The sequence below is a fragment of the Drosophila obscura genome, unplaced genomic scaffold, assembly GCF_018151105.1.
Source record: "Drosophila obscura isolate BZ-5 IFL unplaced genomic scaffold, ASM1815110v1 contig_186, whole genome shotgun sequence".
NCBI lineage: Eukaryota > Metazoa > Arthropoda > Insecta > Diptera > Drosophilidae > Drosophila > Drosophila obscura.
The window spans coordinates 8981414-9004118 of record NW_024542774.1 but is presented as its reverse complement, the minus strand read 5'-3'; the positions used below and the strand labels follow the sequence as shown (position 1 = coordinate 9004118).

The window sequence follows — 22705 nt, the reverse complement described above, 5'->3', positions numbered from 1 at the left end:
TACTGCTATACTGCTATATCGTTATACCGTTTGAAGGTACTTTTTGAGCGCACGCCCTATTGTTCCTCTGCTGTTGATCCAATTTCTGTGGGATTCTGTTTGGTGGTTTTTTGTTTGTAATATTTTTTATTTTATTTTTGTTTTGTTTTCATTACCCTAAGCACACACATGTACAGTGGTACGGGGGGACATACACACACATGCACGCACACGTAGACAGACTCACATTTACATAGGTTGATATACATTTACGATTCTGTATTGATTTCGCTTTTGTTTTGTTTTTTTTTTTTTTTGTTTTGTGATGCTTCTTAAACATTAAATTTTGAGTCCAGCCCAATAATTGTTTAAACTTGCTTTAGTTAGGTTAGGTATTTGTTTCTGTTTTTCTGCTTTGCGACACCGCTTGGCACCACTTGTGTTGTGGACTTCGTGGCAGCACTGCACCACTGCCCCTGCCACTGCACCTTTCCTACGCCTTCCTTTTAGTCCGAGATATGTATGACAGATGGAGCGAAAAGGATCTGGATGTGGATCCAGTTGTGGAGGAGCAACAACAACAACAACAATGAGAGGATTATGCAGAGTGACAGCGCCGCCAGATGGGGCCACGGGCCCGTCTGCGCCGTCACTAGAGCACATCCTCCAATTCATTCTCGCCAATTGTGGATGTGCCCGGCGCCTGGGCCGGCAGTGGCTTCAGTAGACCCGAGAATAATCTCCGGAAGGCCGTATGCTATTTGGAATTAGCCAGCTTTCCCATCGGCGGCTGCTTGGCCATGATATCGGCCAAAGTGTTGACGCCCTGCTCGTCGTACTTCTTCCACTGTGAGTAGTTGATCTGCATGTAGGTGATGAGCTGGGGCATGTCAATGAAGCCTGATGGGAAGATGTGAGAGAGAACATTCAATAAGTGGCAGGCAGAGAGACACACAGATAAATCCAATTGGCGCTACGTACTCTCCCAGGCATGCATCATGTCCTGTATGATGTATTCGATGAAGCCAATCTGGCTCTTTGGTATGCTGCATGTGGCCCGATCAAACATGGGCATTACGATGGGCAGATGCCGCTGCTTCTCCTCGTCCGTCTGCATGAAGTACTCCTCGGCAATGCGCCGCGCCCACTCGATGCAGAATTGCATTGGCCGGGCTGGGTTGCTCACATCGGCCACCTTGATGAGCATGCGGCGCATGAGTATCGCAGTCTCCTCATCCGACTGCGGGTTATGCTAAGAGATTCGATAGAATAGATTCCATTAGTTCGTATGATTCACATACTAGGAGGATAATTCACTTACTTCGCGCGGCTCCTCGCCCCCAAAGACGCTCACAAACTTGGCCAAGTGCTCAAAGTGTCGCGTCATCTCGGTGGCCAAAATCATGTCAATAATGGTGCTACGCGCCGACTTGTATGTCTCCTTGTCCAGGTTCTTAAATATGTTGATCTTATCATCGCCTGCAGGAGAGAGATTATTGGAGTTACCTTCCCATAACGTTGATGGGCGGTTCCCTTACCCAAAGTCAGCTTGAAAGTGATGGCGGCATGATGGTTCTCCAGCACCGTTAGATCATTGTACAGTACGGCCAGAGCGCTGTTCGAGTTGCACAGAAAGGCCGAGGAGCGACCAGGATGATCGATGTCGTGGGCCGCAGCCGCAATCAGAGCCATGGCCTCCTCCATGCTATCCATGACCATCATGTCCTTGTTGGTCAGCTGCGTGATAAACGCGCCAGTGGCCTGCAGATAAACGATAGATATAGCAATTGATAGCATAAACATAGATAAGTGATAATTGGAGTAGGGCCAGATGGCCAGAAGGCCAGCCACACACACACACACACATACACACCTGCATGACATCGGCGGCATGTGTGCTGTTGTGATAGGTGTTCGACTTGTGGTAGTGGGCCTCTATAACGGCCAGCCAGGCCTTGCACACGTTCTCGTCAATGTTCAGGGTGGCGAAGACGTCGAAGCGACGGAACATTTCCATACCCAGATAGAGCAGCGGATGGTAGTCGGTGATCTCTTCCAATTTGAAAATATCAAAGTCCCAGCTGAGAGATTCTTCAAGTAGTTCCATTATAATGGGATTGGCCTGCAACAGGTTAACGGGGGATAGCTGAATGATTCACATATTCCCAAAAGTGGTCGTCTGAAGTGGCCTACCTTCATCTTGGCGGGCACGATGGTGGCAGTTCGGGTAGAACTTCCTGTGCGTATGATGGAGTCATTCGAGCTTCGCCGCGAGGAGTAAACGCTCGGTCCCTGCAGATCGAAAGAGATATTACCACGAGATCTGGACTAGACTAGACTAGTCTGGACTTACCGTTAATAGGGCACCGATTAGATCGGTGGCTATGGGATCATCCGTGCGGATCTCCTTCATTTGTGGACTGTAGAGTCCCTCGCGCTTCAGGAACTCCAAGACCTTGTCTATGAGCCGCGCCTCATCGGCCGAACAATTCTCCTGTACTTGTGATAGTAAATTGATTATCTAATGTGCGAGTGATTGCGCAGTTGTTTTCGTTTTTGTTGGGTTTTGATATTGTTTTGTTTTGTTTTATTTTGTTGTGTTGTTTTTGAGATTCATTTTTTTTGTTTTATTATTATTGTATTTTTTGGTTTTTGTTTTTGGTTAGCGACGCGCAGCGAGCAAATCGAGCGAGCGAGCGAACGTGCGAACGAACAGTTTGTACATTATTTTGTTTTAATATTTGTTTTTTTATGAGTTGGTTCATTGTTCGAGTACACAAAACATAAAAATAAAAGAGAGAACATAACAAATAAGAGATAAAAAGAGAATATATGTAAAAAATGTCGTTTTAGATGTGCAATTAAGGTTTTTTGTTGCGGTTTGGCGCTGATTTTGGGATTAGTAGGCGGAAATTTGATGTTAAATTAGGAGCTTCAGAGAGAGAGATGAAACATGGATGGTTGCTATCTCCAGTAGCTGGTGCCAGCAAATGCATTTACAGTAAAATCGTATGCGCTCTTACTCTCTCACTCTCTCAATCCTAAAACACGTGTCGCAGCAGTTGCTAAGAGAGAGCCGAAAAGTAACTGCTTATCTCAAAGTGTTTGAGTAAAAGGTGAGGCTTCACCAAAGAACGCTCTCACGGCACACAAATTGGTTTCAATTACGTTTTCGCATGCACAACTGCGGTCGCGGGAGAGGGTCCACCCTCACCATGCAATAATTTAGTTTGCTTGCTGGCACTCACTCTCTTTTCGAAGGCTAATTTTGTACCGTAATGACGTCAAGCTCGCATAATTTGCGAGAGCATCACATTGCTGCTGCTGCAGCATGCAAATTGTGTAGGGTGGTGGCAGAGGGAAATAATGGAATGTTTTAGTTCTCATCTGACTATATTAGCCGTAAATTGATTGAGTGATTCGATAATTAAAGCAGAGTGAGTGCAAACATTTGTGGGCGGAGAGCACAAACAAACTACGAGTAATTCTGAAAATGCATTTAGGGGCCAGCTCTCTGATCGCTGGTGCCTGTGTCTGTGTGTTGATGGGGGGTGGGGGGAACGGCGTGTGTGTGGTTTGTGTTCTTGTGCAAATATTGTTGCTAATGCTATTGCTTTTGCTGCTGCTGCTGCTGCTGCGCCACAGGGCATGATAGGACACTACGACACCAGGACACCACACACACAGAGCACACACACAGTGCACACACACCAGACACAAACACACACGGACAGAAGCACGGACGACATTTGAGAGCATTCCAATAGGCACAAGGCACAAGAAGCATTCCCGTGTTTTAGCCATAAACCAATTCAATTCCCAGAAAGCGCACAAAGCGGAGTCATACTTTAGTGATTGGCGCCTCCAGCGGCAGGGATGTGAGCTTGGCCAGGCTGGTCCTCCGCAATCCGTCCGAGGCAATGGACCGCACATCGAAGCTGCAGCGCCGCACCGAGTGCAGGGAGCCGCGTGGCGCCTCCTTTGGCTGCGGCAGCGTGGCTATGAAGTCCATCTGTCCGCCGGGCACATCGAAGTTGAAAATCAGGTGAGTGGGTGCACTGCGATAACAAGAGAAAAAAAGAAGGAAAAGCGTCCCCAATGCAAACGAGAGATTGCCAATTAAGCTTTGAGTGGTGGTGACCAGAGAGTCCTTGACAAGGGAGGACGTCACTTACCTGCCGATGCAGGCCACCGGGACGACGCGAACGTGCATGGGGATGCCCTCCTGGTTCTTGCGTCGCACTGTCAGTATCCCATCGAACTCCTTGATGCTCTTGCCCTGCTCGCTGATGGTGGACAGGTCGGACACGAATATGTCCGCCAGTGGCTTGCTAATGATTTCATCCTGTTTGTTAAACAAGGAAATCCCATTAATGCCTCAATTGCACCTAGCGCACACAGAGTGCACAGTGCCCACACCATAGCCTAATGGAGGGCCCAGCCCCGGGCACCCCAAACCGAAGCCCATCCAACTCACCAGCCGCATGTTGAGGAGACGCTCTGTGGCACGGTTCGCGTACTGTATGCGCAGCACGTCGTCCGTGATGAGGACCACCTCCTTCAGCCGATGCAGCGCCGTGTAGAGTGCCTGTGTGGGAGATACAAAGGACAGTGTTAGCGGACAAGTTTTGCGAGTAGGGATACTCGGGATACTTCAGGTTTATTTGTGCTTCCCTTTTACTAAATCATTAACATTATCTGAACAATTCTGACTGATATTATTATACAATTAGGTTTATCTTCGGTCAATCGTTTGCTCATATTTTGATATATGTATGTACCATCGAACAGTAGCGCCATAAATTTAAAACTGCTATCGATTGCCGAAATCGGAGGTCGGTCGGCATGCTTCACTTTTTCAATAAAACTTTATCTGCGCTTGTTTCACCAGACTCTGGTATTGTTCCTATGGTTTGTACGCGTAAGAAGACCCCCTTGATGGGGGTAAGCACAATATACTCTTGTTTTTACACTACGATTAGAGGGTATGCAATGAGGATGACGGAGGAAGGCGCTGCGCTGCGGTACGTTGAGCTTGTGGTTTACAATTTCACTTGGACTATTTAATTGAATTAATTTCTGAACGAGACAGAACATTCGCCGTCAAGGGACGTGGACGAGTCAACGAGAGAGCCCTCCCAAGGAGAAGGACATTAACTTGATTACCTGTTGAGTGGACATGACATTGTGGGGCCGTATGATCGAGTGCAGTATTTGCTTCAGCTCCACACTGCACATGGCCAGGTTTGTCGTCTCGGCTATGCACTGTGGAATAAGAGACGATGAGCATCTTGCTTGGGTGTAGGTTTCTGCCTCTGTTTAGGTTTAGGTTTCTTTTGGCAGCTGCTGATGGGCCCAATTAACAGGGAAACTTACTCTATTAACGCCAGCGTCCAATAGAGCAATTAGCACGTCATCCTTTTCAAAGAAACTGTAAAAGTCGTTCGTTAACTGTGGCTCCCAGACAAAGTTGATGATGAGTAACTGCCAGGGCAGGACAGGCCTGGCTTCTTTCCACTTACCTCTTCTTGCAGACGGCAATTATTGTCGTTAAATGGTGTCCATGTGTATGACGTATTGTTCTGATGCAGTAGCGAGAGAGAGAGAGAGAGAGAGTGAAAGAGTGAGGGAGAGCGATAACCAAGTTTTATAGCAAAGTGTAAAGTTTATCAAAATGGAAAAGTTGGAAAAACTTTTCCACAAACTTATAAACTTCAGACCCAAAACGAGCGACCCAACTCATGTATATTATTGCGTCCCCGAACCGCATACAAGTCTCTTCCTTACCTTGCAATATGCTCGGCATCTAGATTTTTCGAGGAGCGCGCATCAATTATGATTAAATGGTAGCATTGGGCGGTGGCATACGACTTGTGCAGCGTGTCGAGGGCCTCCTCCTTTGACTTAACCAGCGTAACGTCCAGCTGGTGGCGCTGGCAGGCGGAGGCGACCGCCTCACAGATGCTGTCCGATTTGTGGAAAACTAAAAGAGCCTGCAAAACGTAGAATATAGAATATATAGTAGTAGAAGAAGGGTAGACGAGAGCCACAGAGCCACAAGAGCCATTGCATTGATTGAACCGGGCAGGGCAGGTCCGGCAGTTCTGGCTGGGTGGAGTAGAGCTTGCGCTTACCTTAAGTTGAGGATTCGGTGGTAGCACGGTTGGATATTTCAAGTCCATGAGATTTCGCTGCAGAGAGATGTCAGAAAGGGAGAGAGAGTTGAGTGGCGGGAGGACAGGTGAAACAACGTGTAAAATTAAATAAAAATCTACAGCATCTCTGGATTTTCCATCAAAATAAGAGGGCTTAACCTGGCTTCGCTTCGCTTCGCTTCATTCCCTTCCCCTACCACTACCCCACCACTGCTGTCCGCATCACCTTCATGTGTATTTGTACCTGTATCTGTCAGTGTAAATGTGTGTATTTGTATGCTGTGTATGCTGTGTATCTGCCAGATACGCGTGGAACAGTGCGTGTGTGACGCTCGTGTCGCTTAAATGATGATAAATTAAAATAAAATCGCTGGCTTTGACTCCAACGCTGTGACTGGCTGTACAGATGTCTGCTTTGTGCTGCTTTTTAATACGATACGCAAAAGGCAGGGATTTGCCAGGAGACGCGGGATGAGCTCCATGTCAATCAGGGGAATGAAAATGTACACGGAGCAGCATTTCCCAGAAATTTCCCGCAACTTCAAACAGATGCATGAATGGTATGGAGCATGGATGGTATCTCTTTCGACTGTAAACTACCTGAAAAACTTTGAACTCATCATCATCGCCGCCGTCTTGCTGCTGCTGATGCCTGCTGCTGCTGGGGTTGCGGTTGCGGCTTTTTTCCTGCAACCATCAGATGGAGCTTCGGCGTCTTGGGCATACGTCGCTCGTAGAGGCTGCAGGATTTGCGCTCCAGGCCCGCGACCTTGCGCCGCAGCACCACAGCATCTTCGTGGCCCTGCGACTGGTCGGACTCAATGTCCGTCCTGTCCTCCTCCATGGCGAGATTGTTGAGGAAGAGCCCCTGGACGTCTAAATTGCGTATGGCCTCGACTATTTCCGGCTGCAGCGACGCACTGCGTCCCCCGCCATTGAAGGCCATGCTGTGCGGCCTCGTGCTGCTGGTGTTGTTGCGTCGCAGGGGTGTCACAATGTCCCCAACTTCGGCCTTCACATTCGCCTCATATTCCAGTTCCATTTCCTCGGGCGTTTTGCTCGAACTGAGACCCGCAAATGGCAACGAAATGGAATTACGCCCGGGAATTGGAATAGAAAGCCGAGCTGGACCGGCAGCTTGCCCCGAAATCGTTTCCACTCTCATTTCCGTGAACGAGCTCTCCTCCACGGCACGGCTGCGGACATTTGGCGCCACCGCCGTCGACTCCAAGTTGGACGGGCCACTTATCAGCCGGCTATAGCTGCTATCGCCATCTCGATGCGGTCTCTCATTATTATTATCGCGGGCCGGATCGTACTGTGGCGACGGAATGGCTAAAGAACCAGACATGGCCACCGCCGTGTACTGCTCCGAGTCGCTGTCGGAGTGGCAATCATTCGAATGATTTGTATGGCCGGGGCCAGTTGCCGACGATTTCGCGGAGGATTTGCGGCGAAAGACATTCGTGAGTTTTGGCAAGCAATTGCGCATTCTGCTAATTATAAAACTACACTCAGTGGCACTCGGAGTCACTCTGGGGGGAGCGGGGGAGTCAAACACTCACTCACTCACTCATTCAGTCACTCAGTGTGCCACAATCGCAATGGCAATGGCAATAACTATAACAATGACAATTACGCTAAGCACTTGAGAGGTCCAATGTCTTAGATCAATAACAAGTTGTTTGCATAAGCCCGAACAGAGACAGGCCCTGGCATTTTCCATGCGACAGTCTCGATCGTGCTTGGTATATCTACACTCTCAATGGCAGTGGCCTGTGTGGCTGTCTATCTGCGTGTCTGTATCTCAGTCTATATTTGTATCCAAATCTCAATCAATTCTAGGCGGCACTTAATAATTCACAGTTTCGTGTCGTATTTTTTAGTTTTATTTTATTTTTTTTTGTGGTCGAAACGCGACACGGCGACGCTCAAACATCCAACTGAAATCGAACATCGACAGGCGACGGGGTATAATCTTTTTTTCTTTCTTTGCTTTTTGATTTCCCACCTTCAATGTTAATTGATTTGATTTCTCTGGTAGCTCATTGTTTATAAGCAAAACACACACACACACATACGCACACATAGAGCTATGCATATCACAGTGTGGTGGGGGTATGGGTGAGCGGCTATTTAAAGCGGAATGTAAAGCGAAAAGCGCAACAATTGCCACGCTCTTCGCTTTTCTCTCTGCTCGGTCTCTGCCGTCGCCGCTGCCGCCGCCGCTGCCATATAACGAGCCGCCGTGATAAGATAAAATCTTATCAAAAGACGTAACACCCATGCGGTGCCTAACCCCACCCTCCCCTCTTGTACGGATGCAGATCCCAGGGTGCAAATGGATATGGGAGGACACTCACCTGATACACATCCATTGGCTCATCCTCCGGTGTGAGGGCGAGGGCGAGCGATGACTTGCGATGACCTGGCCGATTGTTTCCGCCGCCGCCGGATGAACTGGTGCCCGATGTGCCAGTGCCGGTGCCTGTGGGGTGGAAAAGAAAAAGAGAAAAGAACAAAAAAAAAGAGTTTAGACGCTTGGAAGCATGCTACATTTCGGGGCGTTCTGGCGGCAGGGAAAGTGCTGCATACTTTTCGGGCTGCCCACACGCACGCACACAATCAAGATGAATGGACACCACACACACACACAGAGACAGAGACAGCCGGACAGGGGGACACGGGGGACAGTGACAACCACACGCACGCCCATTAATTTCTCTTGTTGCACGTTTTATTTAATTATAAACGTTGGCATTTCAAAAACACTTTATAAACCGGAGTAAGACACACACACACACACACGCACACAAAGCCACTAACATAGCCACACGTACGCACGGGCAGATCTGAGGCCCCAAAGGGTACGAGTCCTTTTGGGGTCAGGGCGGGCAGGTTTTCTATCTTTTCTATCTGTCACTGACGGCAGCTCGAGAGAAGTGCCAGAAACCCGAGTGGGACTAAGCCGCACAAAATGTATTCCATTTAATGAGAAACACAAGCACTGAAGTTGCTCAGGTCCAAGCTCAGAGTATCCTCGCCTGGAATATGATTTGCCAGCCAATATCTCTCTCTAATGTATAGTCAACTTATCATAAGGCGCAACGAGTAAAAGAACATGGAATGCAATTTCTTAGGAATTTCAGTTATAGTTGTAACTCAATCAAAATAAAGGATATCTCTTGGGGAACAGCTCCAGATGGACTCCAGCTTTAAGACTACTTTATGCCCCTGACATCGTCATGTATCTTAAATACATTAAGAAATTCCACTGGGAAGTTCTTCAAGTTCTTCCCCAAATTTATCCTCAGCATTCCTGCAGCTAAACTTCTTTCGACAGTAAAAGGAAATTAAAATGCTGCGGTTCCTTGCAACTTTTGTCTGTATACTTGGGCCAAAACAATGTTTTCGGCCCAAAAAGGTTCACCCCAAAACATTTACGGGAATGTTTTTGGTAAGTCCAACAAAACATTCAACTGGAGAATGAAAATATATGCAGCTGAAAAATCTACGAAGTTTGCTTGAACTTGATTATGAAAAGGATTTCATAAGAAATCGAATCTAATTTCTAATATATTCTGGAGTGGTGCAGCTTTTTTAGTAATAATTAAAACTATTTATTGGCGCAGAATTTTAAGTTGGAAACATTTCTGGGAATTGCGCTCAAACAATTTATGCAACATTTGCTGAAATGCAATGCACAAATTTCGTTCGTAATATTTAATTGCCAACAAAATAACTTTGTGAAGTAGAAATTTAGGCAACTCGACACACAACTTTTCAGGGTTATGCTGGGAAAACACAGACTAACATCCACTACCACTGCCCCTTTTCCCCCGAAAAACCCACACACACGCAAATACATAGATCCCCCATGCTCTGGGTACGGTACAAGCTTGTTAACCGCATCATCAACCTCAACTTTAACCCCTGGAGAGAATGAGAGGGTCAGGGCATGGGCCGGTGTCCAACCGTAGAGGAGGAGCCTTACCCACAGCCAGCTCGGACTCGGAGGCCGGACGCGTTAATGAATCTCTGCTGCCTTCTACTGTTGCTGTTGTTGTTGTTGTTATTGCCTCCATGGCTGGCGTTTGTCTGGTCCCCACGCCCACTGGCACATCCACATGCACACCCACACTCATACCCGCTTGCCCCACACAATTGCAGCCGCTTGAAACACTCTCAACACTTTCTTCACTCGTGTGGGCGCCACTGACCGAGGCGGGTACGGGTACGGGTACTGGCACTGGCACTGGGAGGGTGGCAGTGGCAGTGGCAATGGCAGTGGTTGTAGTTGTAGGCGTGCTTCCAGCCAAGTTTGGCTGACTGGAAATTATCATTGTTTATGCGGTTCTAGACCCCTTTCTTTGCCGACTTTCGCTCGATGGTTGGTTGTTTGGTTGGTTTGGTGGTTGGTTGGTTGTCTTTTTTTTTTGGGTAGTTTGCAAACTGAACTAACACACAAATTTGGATTATTCTCGTGGCATTATGTTAATTGTCATTTATGTTCGTTACGTATACGTAATGTATGTGCAATTGTTTTGTTTTTTCTGCGCTTTCCGTTTATCCGCTCGTTTATCTGTCTGTCTGTGGCATTGATTTCGCACAATTAGTGCGTAATGATAAACTGCTCCACATGCATGCGAGAACTCCTGCCCACATACATATGTATGTATAATATATATGGGAATATATGTATGATATGTGTGCTATATAAATAGCCATGTGAGGCATAAACAAAAACTATCCGGGGGGAAAGTACCCAAGAAGTAGTGGTCGAAGAGGGGCCTACGGATAGCCAGAGAAAGAGAGAGAGTATCTAGTATCTGCTCGAATGTATGCATGTACATACAGAGAGTTCCATATACAAAAGTCGAGTATGTACAACACAGCCCGGCTATGGGGGGGAGGACAGAATATTTGCGCTTATTCAAATGGGTCGAGTGTATCTTATCGTCTGTGTTATATTTTCGGCAGGGGGAGCGAAGGGTAGCCAGAGAGAGGGAGAGAGAGAGAGAAAGCGAGAGAGAGTGAGCGAGAGGAGGGGACGGTACACGCGTTGTAATCTAAACGAAAATCGATAAATTGTTTAGATAAAAGCAGAGAACAGCAGCCGCCTACCCACAGCCTGCTGACGTCGCCAGCAACAGGCTCCCCTCCCCAACGTTCCACTCCACTTTTAAAGTTTGTAAAGTTCGAGTCACACACAAGCACACAGACACACAGACACACACACACTGAACCACAAGTACTTACTACACTGGCTCATTAGGGCACGGCAAGAAACAAAAAAAAAAGCAGACTGCAAGTTGCACAAAAGTTCGGGAGGAGTACGAGACTTTACGGATAGAGCATACGAGTATTCACGGCACCACACTCGAATTTAATTTGGAATTCAAACTTCAATTCGAAAATTAAAGCTGAAACTAAAATTGTAACTTAAATTGAAACTTTAAATCGGAGAGCCGCTCGACTCGGTTGACTCGGTTGACTGGCTGGCTGGCTGGCTGGCTGGCAGAGGCGACCCCAGAGACTAGACAAAACGTCCGCTCTAATCCGTTATGAAGAACTGTTTGCCAGATGATAATTCTCGCACGGATTCTGAAGCCAACAGAGCCAGAGGCAGCAGCAGCCGCAGCCACAGCCACAGCAGCAGCGACAACAGCAGCAGAAGGTGCGCTTCAGGGTAAACTAACGGTCTGCTGGGCTGCCAGATACATTTGTATCTACGCGTACAGTGAGGCGTAGCAAAGGCGCTTAGAGCGAGTGGGAGTGGGAGTGGTCAGGTGCTATGGAATCACAAATAGCCAGGAGAAAATTAAATTTTAATACAAAGAGCGGATTATCCATCTCTCGGAGGCGCAGTGCCGCAATGGAAGGAAGGCAGGCAGGCAGGCAGCAGCGGCTCAGAACCGCCAACGTTGGCCGATCATTTTGGGTGCTTTTGGGGCCTTTTGCGCCTTGTGTCGCTGTCATGGCAACCAATTAATTTCTGATAAGATAATATCAGCCAAGTTTGCTCATAGTATTCAGATGTTTAGCCCCCGCATAGTGTGTGTGTGTGTGTGTACGGGGCAGATACTGCCACAGATACAGTTGCAGATGCAGATACAGATACAGCCCATGGGAATGGGAATGGCAGGAACGCGTGCACAATCTACATCTCTATGTATCTATGAGTGGTGGTGCCGGGCCGCCTGTGCTTTATTGGAATACGAGTAGTGGTGGTGGTGCCTGTTGTCTCTGGTCTTTGGTCTGTGTTCTGTGTTCTGGCGGCCAGCCCCAAATCGGAATCAAACTGTCCGTGGGGAGGGACTTTATCTGCCCCCGCGCGATCTTCTTTGCTCAGCGATACTCGCCGGTTGATAGACGGACACGGGGAGACACGGAGACACGGGGACACATGGGACATGGGACCACTGGCCATATAACACTGGCTCCATATTGATACCAACTGTGGCCGTTTGTGGCCGGACGGGGTGGGTGTAGGGTGTAGGGTGTTGGTGCGAGCAATATTCAGCAGTCTTCGTTTGGCATAATCTAATCTCCAACTGTGCTGGACGGGTCGGGTCTGCTTTAGTCTCTGGTTCTCTGGGTCTCTTTGGGTCTGACTTGGCGCGCAATATTCGTGGAAATGCCTTCACGTGGTCGACTAAACCGCGAAAATAGAGAATGATTTGTGTACATTTTGGGAGCATCGGATTCTACTAAGCGAATATTTTTGGGAGGGTGGGTTTTTGGGTGATCAAGTCAATTGCGACTTCTGTGAATTTAATTGATGTGAAAACTGATAAACTGCAGAGTCTGACAGGGGGGGGATTAGACCCACACACACACATAATGAATCGTTGTCGAGCGATCGCTTCGCTTCGGTTCGGTTTGGATCGGTTCAGTTTGTTTTCTTTGGCTTTGATTGATGTTTTGGCGCCATATCGTGGGCGGTTGTGATTGTTGGGGCCTATTGTTTACAGCGAGAGAGAGAGATGCTCGATACAGCTGAATGAGAATGAGAATGAGAGATGCCAGACGATCGATCGCTGGGCTGGAAACCAGATTTTGTCATGTGAATCTTTATTTTTGCATATTAATCGATGTATCTTGGTGTGAATGCGGATCCAACCAGCATGATAGATACGAGTATTCTGCCCAGCTAATGAGTCGAAACAATTGCTGATGCAGAGCGGAGTCAAGAATGAAAGATACAGATACAAATGCAGATGGATGGATGGATGTATTGGCCAGCAGACAGATGATATACAGATACAATACAGAATCTAGTCGTGGATTGCTACTCGTTACACTTGTTCTTGTTGCTTTGGCTATGGCAGCCTTTTTGTGGCACACTTAGTTGTGAAGTTTGTTTTGATTTTTAACACATTTTTTGATACCCCTCCTGGCCGGCCGACTGTCCGAGTGTCCGTGTGTCCGCGTGTGTGTGAATCTGTATGGTTGTTGGTATATTTTAGAGCATGCCAAGCTGTTTTTTTCCACATCGACGTTGCTGCTGCTGCTGCTGTTTCGGTTTCAGTTTCGGTTTCTGTTTCTGATTCGTTTTCGGGCTTGTATATTGTATATTGTATCTGAGAAGTTGTTGCTCTATGCGTTTTTTTGTTTTAATTGCACTCGGTTTGGTGGGGGCTCTGGACTGGTTGGCCCTGGGAGGGGCGGGGGACTTGGGGCCATGCACTGGCACGACTTGCCAAATTTGTGCCACTCACTGCATTAGGCCGCGATTCGAGCGACCAGTTCTCACTGAACTGAACAGAACAGAACCGATACGAACCGCACCGCACCGCACCGCACCGCACTGCAGCGTACGCGGCACCGACTGCAGACACGCCCGCCCGCAAGATCAAGTCAAACTCTTCTTGACATTTGCATAATGCGTGAGGCCGCTTTCGAAATCCGTACATACACTACACCACCTCGGTTACAGCGCATTCATTCTATATGCACAAACATACACACACACAGAGAGGGAGAGAGGGAGAGAGATAGAGATAGAGAGACCGTAGCATACATACGAGTATGTATGTGTTCGTGTGTGTTTTTCGGTATACATGCGATGCAGGGGTACGTTTACGTGTACGGTACGCAACCGACGCGACGAAACAGTTAAAAGCGAATGACTCCATAAATGGGGAGCAGCTGTTGCCAGAGCTCTGCCTTTGCTCTGCTCCGACGACAATCAAAGCTCGTTGGCTCTCCCTTTCTCTCTCTCTCGCGATCTCACTTTTGCTGAGAGCGATCAAGTTCCAGCAGGCAAGCAACAAAACACAGACAGACAGACACCCAGAGAGGAGAGGGTACGGTTAGTAATGCTCATTCACGCTCTTTGGACAATTGCCTGCTGCTACCGAAGCCAGACCCAGACACAGACCCAGAACGGGAGAACAGAACCCAGCCCCAGACAGTGGACACTGGACACAGGGGGTGGCAGAGAGGGAGAGCGGTAGAGCGGGAGAGCGTTGCGGCGAGCAACTGTTAATTGGACATCCACAAAACAGCTGCGCTTGAAGCTTAGACAAGCGCCAGCTGACTTCCCTTGCCAGCGATCGTATTACCTGTGGCCAGGCAGCCCTTCCAGCAGCAATAACGCACTGCGGATACCCTGTAGATTCGGCTTATCAGCATAATTGGACTTGTATCTAGGGAGTGTCCAGTGTTATGGCTGGCACTTGAGTTGATTGGATTAGAACGATGATTGATGGATTCTTAAATGATTTGCGACGAAATGTATGTACATATTTAAGCAACTCTGAGATTCCAAAGATAATTGTGGGGCGACTATCAGCTGGCTACCATTGAGGCAGCTCTCGAGGCTGGAGTACTATCACTTCAGATTACGAAAAAGGTTCTTCAATCTACAGTCTTATCTACGAGTGTGTTTGCTATTATTAAGTCTGGAAGGGCGACGGGAGGAGCGCGCAACTAAGCCAAACCCAGAAGTGATTTATGCATACACCCGGTGATATCGGTACGGTACTTACTGCCTGTGGCACGTCGCACCACACTGTGGGTGAAGTTGCCCAATGCTGCCACCGTCACAATCGAGTCCTTTTTGCCAGTGCTTAGCTGCGGAGGAGCACAAAAAGTGTCGAGAGACGACGGTAAGTTGAAAGACATTTGGTTAAGAGATTTGGGGGGTGGGGTGGGGGGGCGTATTTGGTTACCTTTTCGTAGTCCGTCTCGTTCTTGGCCTGCAGCGGATTCAGGAGCACCTGGTGGCACAGGTTGTCGCCCGCACCGCTGCCGCAGGTTGCACTGCCCGCAGTGCTGCCGTTGCCATCGCCCTGCTGCAGGGTGACTCCGCCGCAGCTGCAGCGGCGTAGGCGGCTGCGCCGCAGCTTGATGCAGAACAGACGGCTGCCATCCTTTTCAGTGGCATCCAGGGAGAGGGGGACGGAATTGGCTGCAGTGGGGCCAGCGTTGGGATTGGCGTTGGAGGAGGGGTTGGGGTTGGGGAGTGTGCTTGGCGAGCAGCCCATGTCGAAGTCCTGCTTCTGACTGTTTTCTCCTCTGGCTCAGATCCTTTGAACGTGTCCGTGTGGCGGTTGCTATCCTAAATTGCTCTTGGTTACGTATTAATTTGGTTCTGGTTTTGGTTTCGGTTTCCGTTTTGGTTCCTTGGATGGATGCGATGATTGGCTGCTTATTCCTGTGCTGCTGCTGCTTCTGCTGCTGCTGCTGCTGCTGCTCTGGCCTACGCTTTTTCCGCCTCGACTCCTCCGGACACGGCCAATGTGGCTCTGTGGTTGCTGCCGCTGACGTTTAATTGCGCTCGATGATTCTGTTGCTGCCTCTGATGCTGCTGTAGCTGCTGTAGTACGTGTAGTTGTGGCTCTCCTTGTGGATGCGGATAACATAATTGAAACATTTTCGGGCAGCGGTCTATTGATTGACTGACGATTGTCGGCTTACAGCTGCCTCACATTTTCCCCAAACTGCAAAGGGAGAGAGAGAAAAGTTGGGGTTAGAGGTCGGCCGTTGTTGAAGCTCAATCAATATGCAACATGAGTTGCAGCAAGAGAATTCTTTTGTGGCCAATTATGGCTGGCCTGGCTCATATTCATGAATATTGCAGGAGTTTGTGATTTGTGATTTAAATCCTTAAATATCCTCAAACATAAAGTGCGCTTAGACTTATTTCCTGAGGAAACCTTACAGCTGTAAATCTAATTAATATTTCCATGATATTGTTCAATGGCTGTCACTGCTTGAATGGCAGAACGAAGCTCTCGAAGGGCTTGGCCATTGGCTGGCTTTTGGCTTATCCCAATGCCAATGATAAATGCAAATGATAAACGATGAGCTGCTTTAAATTACGCTTATGAGCGGTCAACGGAGGACAGCACAGGGAATAACCACGGAAGGCCAAGACGTTTCCCCTCATTAAGCGTTTGGCTTTTTTCATTGAAACTCTCATCGAAAATGTACGCGGGGCACCCGTCATCCGGCACCCGCATAATTGTCAAAATGTTGGGGCGCGGATTGTTATGAATTCATAAAAGCCCAAATATTGGCAATGATTATCGAAGCCAAGGCGAGTTGGGGCTCGATGGCGGCACGTGACCGAACCACAGACCCTCTACTGCATGTGAATAATGCCCCGTCAGAGTGTTGTTCGCGTTTTGGCTTATATCTGGCTGCTGTCAGCGACTCCTGCCCGTTGGCCATATAGTTGGTTGGGGCAACTCCTCTGATGGACAGCGGCAACCCTTGGCAAGTCAAGTGTCCGACTTGATGGGTGCCGAAGATTGCATATTGTGCGTTGTGTGGATTTGTTGCTATCTGTGGCCCAGTCCACTCCCATTGTCGTTTCCTTATCGTGTGGCAGAAACTCTTGTCGCTGCTGTGTGTCTAGTAGCCTTGCTGGCCAATTTTAAATATTTAGCTATCAAACTTTAACGAAAGAAAATCACTGACATGCCTGTGGCTGAAGGAGCGCAATTGAACGGAACGGATATTAGTTGCAAAGTCCTTGCCACACTGACATCTCAAAGGCAACCTATGAGTTTCTATTAGCGGACGGAACATGCTGCTGCCCGCTCCTTCTGGAGCAGATCATGTCTGCTGGTGAAACTGTGCGTCCGCTCCCAGAGGAAGTTGCTGGCCAAACCGGAGATAGTCTTATCCCCGGCGACATTGATTGACTTGTCAAAGGCAATGGCAAAGGCAAGGCAAAGGCTGTCTTTCATCTGCATATCCATAAGGACACTTGTTGTCTCTTCAGCTGGGTGCCTGCTGCGACTGTTGCATTGCCGGTCGCAAAAACAAAGGCGTCACCACAGAAGACGCAAACAGGAAGATAAACAGCCCCACTGCAGAGGGCAGAGTGGCAGAATCAGAGCCAACAAAGGCCATATCCACATGCCACATCCCACATTACCAGTCGCAGCAGTCTCAGCAGTCTCAGCAGTCTCAGTCTCAGTCCCAGCCAAGCACAATGGAATAGAGGCAGTGGCAGTGGCACAGTGGCAGAGGGAGTGGGAGAGTTTCCCCGTCGAGTACACATCGGTCTATGGTGTGTTTGTTGATTTAAACAAATTATTTTTAGCCCCAGCCATATTAAAACGAACAAATAATGGCTTTCGCCGTTCACTTTGGATCATTTAAGTTTTCATATAAATAACGAGCGCCGTGTCTACGTAATTTGTTGCCAAGGACAGGTGGGCATCTTGACTGAGTTTAGTTGCTGCCAAGCGCCTGGCGGTATGCAAGCAACTCTGCTTGAGTGTGGCATGTGCCCCATAAAGTGCCAAATTCTATTAGCCCGGCAGGTAAGCGACAATGTCAACGGCAACGGCAACGCCAGCCCACCCTGCCACCTCTCCCACTGTCCCACCCTCCCACTGGATGCAGCAGTCAGTCGCCGCGTCATGGCTGCCTGGGAACAATCCGATTAGTATGCAGTGTGCTTGTGGTGCGTCTGTGTCTGAGTCTCTAATAGAATTGCCTGCCAAACTTGCGTATTCTCGGGAAAATATATATATATAATCATAGCTGTATGTATGTATCAAATGGAGCCAGGCCATATACGAGGCTGGCGCAGTCCATAAGCAGAACATCGAACATCGAACACCGAAACGCATTTTAGCAATTTTGTATCTAATAGTTTTTTCCAAGCAAAAACCAACTCAACTGATGTTTTGCAGCTGCCGCGGCTTCAGTTTTCTGTTTTCTGTTTTCTGTTTGCTGTTTACATTGCATGCCTGCACAGCGCCGTCTATCACACATATACATATATTTTATACGACTCTCTCTCTCTATGGATACATATGCACATGTGATCGGATATCAGACACTCAATCAATTTCAGCAGTCTATAGAGCGATCGATTCCAACTGCTTTGCGAGGGGATTTAAAAGGGTAAACAAGTAATGAGAGTTTTGCAATCGAAGGATTACATTGGAGGCATTTTAGGGACTGTTCTGCTTAGTTCCTTTTCAGGCGAGAACTTCTCAAAGATATCCATGAAAAAGTTCTCGCAGCTTCGTTGTGGAGACTGTAGACGACCTTCCTCTTGGGCCAACAAGCCTCAAAATTATTTGTGGATGATCGCAGGCGGCCGGGGGGCCTTGAGGCCTCACAATGAAACAGCAAACTAAATGTTTTGCAAGCGGAAGGGCTGGACCCCGCCTAATTAATAATGGACATGAAAGAGCACGCACACAGGCAGAGAATATACAGTGAAAAAGAGAGAGAGAGAGAGAGAGATGTGCACTAACCTTACATACATATATGTATGTAGTTTGCCTACAATATCAATGGGAGACTTTTCCGGCCGTTTGACAGAGTTTGCCAGTTAAAAATTTGCATTTCAAATGCCGATCCAAAGCGCGTGATAACACAATAGAAGGTAGGGGAGGCGGGGGATAGAGGGTAGGGGGTTGGGTGGCTGGTCACAAAGTGTCGCAACGGAATATCCAGAATCTGAATCTGAATCAGAATCGGAATCAGAACTAGAACCAGTCCCCCCCACTGCGATTAGACTTAGACAGAGGACACCCCGGCAGTGAGGTCTGAGAAAGAGAAAGAGAGTGGGTTTGGGAGGGGTGGGGAGGCAGAGCAGAGCAGAGCAGAGTGTTGATTGCCCCAAGCGGTTGACAATACAGCCATTTGGCAAACTGCGAATTGAGCATAAAGTTGGACGAACCTGCAGACAACACAGCGACTAACTAGGAGTGGGATGGGGATGAGAATGGGGCTGACTGGATAGTGGGGGGGTGGGGAACTCTTTAGCATGCCCATGGGGCTGTGCAGGTTGCATAACTGTAGTTACAATAAACATTTCCAAGGTATTTCTCGCCCCTTTCTTTTCTTTTCTTTCATTTCTTTCTTATTTTTCCCTCCCTGCTGTTTATTTTGTTAGCTGTGGGGGGGTGCGTTCGAGTTCCCCATCAGTATGCAGGTTAGCTGCTTGGATTTATTTGCTGTTGACAATACCAAACACTCAGACGAGTTACACCAACAACCCAACTGGCCCCCCACTCGAAATCATTCCCTTTTAATAAACAGTTAAAATCGAGAATTAATTAAGCCCACGAAAAATACTGATTATGAGCGGTGGGGTGGTGGCGAGGGGAGGGAAGGGAAGGGAAGGGTATACTATCGCATAGATAGTGGAAATGAAAAGGAATCCACAAATGAGTGTGCGTACGACGACGCGCATATAGAAAATCAGTCATTAGATAATCGCCCAAATGGGTCAGTCCCCCCCCCCCACCACACCACACGAGTTCCACGATTTCGAGTTCGTCCCTCGAGATACATAAAATCGAAATCGAAATCTGAAATCTGAAATAATGAAAAATGCAAAATGCGAACGCCAATTGCAAATTTATGTGCAAATTGTGTGGCTTGTTTATAAGTACAACGAAGCGATATTTTTCGCATTGTTTATGGCAACCTTACCTCATCCCTCCCCTCCCCTCCCCTCCCCACCATCCAACCTACACCCTCACCTGCCCCTTGCACGGACTGACCACGGAGCGGACACGGCGACAACATTTAAAGCGTTATTTTTATGGGGAAGCCAGTAGCCCCTCACCTGGCCCCTCCGCTCGACCCAGCCATATTCAGATAAATTTTAAACTGAAAATGTTTTTTGCGACGCCAGTTGCATGAGAAGTTGCCCCCCCCACCACCCACCCAACCACAACTACTTTTAACCGAATTTTATTATATTTTATGTTATGTTATTTTATGATCTTTTTGGAGGGCACCTGCCAGCCGCTCTGGCACTTTCCAAGGTGGATGCAATGATATACCAATACATACATATACATATGTACATATGTATGTACATATATATTTTAATTATTGGGGCTAACTATACATATCTTATATTTGTAGCCAAGTGTGTAAGAAGTGCCCACCGAAATTCCGCGAAAATTAAAACAGAAATGTCCAACCAGAACACATACATACATACATACATATGTACATATGTATATGTACATATCGCACAATACATTATCTGTTGACGTACCAGAAAATTTGCCGCTTAGTTGTGTGTGGTGGGTTGGGGGGTGGGGTGTGTGCCTCTGATATTTTCCATATACTCGTACACTATGTATACTTTCTTATTTTAATATTTATATCAGACTCTAGATATAAATTAAATAAATACACATGAACAATGGGTGTTGGTGTTGGCTGCGGAGTGGGGGGATATGCACGCACTCATGACAAATATTAGGGGACACACGCACACACACACACACACGTACACACGTGAGCATGCTCTCATAGATACTCGGGGGGCACTTCTTCGCTTCGCCTCGCCTCGCGATATATCGCCAGAATAATAACAATAAGAATACACTTTTCGTCTGCTCTTTTTCGTTGTGCCACAAATTAGAATTTATTTTAATACGCGGGAGGTCACGTTCATCGCACGGATGTTGTGTTGTTGTTGTTGTTGTTGTTGCTGTTGACGCACAAGATATTGCAAAATATGTATGTACATATGTATGTACATATGTATGTGAATACACGAATCGTAAATGCAATGCATTAAAAATAATAATAGCAGCAGCGGCAGCAGCGGCAGCGCACCCACTGTGTCGTCACAAATGTAGCAGTAGCAGCAGCAGTAGCTGTAGCTGTAGTAGCAGTGGCACCGATAACACCACGAAGTATCTGAGAGATACAATTGGCTCATATTTACTGCTGCTGTTGCTGCTGCTACTTCTGCCAACACACATACACACACACGCACATATTGATCAGCAATCGAATGAATATAATATTCGATTACAACGGAGTTGAAACTGAAGAGAGCGAGGGGAGGTTGGCACTGGTTGGATGGGTGGGTGGATAAAGTGGAGTGGAGTGGCTTCTGCGTAAGGTAAGATGCACGGAACTCACAACTAGACGACCAGACAAACCCGACCCCGAAAATGAGCGAGCGGATCGGATCGGAAAACGGAACGGAACGGCGATCGACGGCTGCGGCGGCGGTCAGCAAGCGATCTGCGATCAGCAGCAGCGACGACAACGACGACGACGGTTGCCTGTCAAAGCAAAACGTCAAATGATTTCGCTCCCAGCTCCGGCTCGTACGAAACACAAAAGAAACGAAAAGAAACAGCCGGATCAAGAGGAAGACGCACGGAGCAGCAGCGCAAAGGCAACGGCAACGGCAATGGCAAAGGCAAAGGCAAACCGAACGAAAAGCAACCCAACCAAATGGTAGAAAACTAAAACAATCTCTGAGATACAAATGTGTGTACGGCGGTACGGGGCGAATGAAGCGATGGAGAGCGACGATATACCGACAGCAGCAGCAGCAGCAGCAGCAACAACGCGAACGAGAAGTACGAGTACAACAAGTATCTGTATCTGAACTTGAGAGCGCCAGAGAGAGCTGTGAGCGGCAGTAGAATGGAATACATGAAAGAAAAGAAATCAAAGCCAAATGCTGAGCGCATTGAGAGCGAGAGAGAGGGAGCGCACATTGCGTTGGAGCTGATCGCGTGATCGCAATGGAGGAGCTGTTCAAGCGATATATTTTAAAGGGAGTTAGTTGGTGGAGCCCCAAAATATTACAGAGAATTCTTTTCAAGTTTGAATCACCTTTGAATGAGGAATAATAAAATACCACTGATTGTGTATTGAATTGGGGAAGTGCATTGGGAACCTTTGCTATTATTAGCAGCAGCAGCCGCACAAGAGGAATATTTAAGGAAGGTTTTATCAGGTTCCACAATTTGCTTCAGAAAAAAAAAACATTTTTCGGTTAGCTCTTCAAATAAAAGTGGTTGGAATGATTGTTTCATTCGAATATTATATTCATACATATATTTTGTACATTGAAAACTAAACAGAACGTGGATTTGCATCCATAATGGAGTGGACTTTAAAACCATTCGGGGGGTATTCTTCCTATTCTATGTTAGGGTATGGTATGGCTGATGGAGTGGAGGTATTGGGGCGATGACTTTGATATTCTCTGCTACACTTCTACACATCGTCCCTCCCTGCACTGGAAAAACGTCGTCCTCTGCATTGATGTTGCATTGTTTAAGAAGGATAAATAAATTGCGAAATTTGTATGGGGCATC

The 22705-nt window shown here is 47.6% G+C and overlaps 1 protein-coding gene across 6 annotated transcripts; it reads right to left on the bottom strand.

Moving 5' to 3' along the window:
- Positions 1-297: 297 nt before the first annotated feature.
- LOC111076135 (high affinity cAMP-specific and IBMX-insensitive 3',5'-cyclic phosphodiesterase 8) lies at positions 298-21618 on the bottom strand. Of its 6 annotated transcripts, none has more exons than XM_041592817.1 (19): positions 21510-21618; positions 15311-16081; positions 15128-15212; positions 8498-8622; positions 6114-6170; positions 5767-5972; positions 5502-5561; positions 5356-5410; positions 5146-5244; positions 4457-4567; positions 4155-4324; positions 3827-4037; positions 2333-2473; positions 2173-2271; positions 1853-2101; positions 1518-1740; positions 1301-1458; positions 961-1231; positions 298-879 (listed from the first exon to the last, which is right to left on the bottom strand). In XM_041592817.1, the coding sequence occupies exons 2-19, from the start codon at positions 15623-15625 to the stop codon at positions 737-739; spliced, it is 2778 nt and encodes a 925-aa protein (XP_041448751.1). In that variant the 5' UTR covers positions 15626-16081; positions 21510-21618; the 3' UTR covers positions 298-736. The 6 variants fall into 6 exon arrangements, with proteins under 6 accessions (XP_041448751.1, XP_041448749.1, XP_041448750.1 ...); XM_041592815.1 differs by having other exon boundaries at positions 2333-2500; positions 21510-21617; XM_041592816.1 differs by lacking the exon at positions 21510-21618 and adding an exon at positions 20629-20715 and having other exon boundaries at positions 2333-2500.
- Between the last annotated feature and the right edge of the window lie 1087 nt (positions 21619-22705).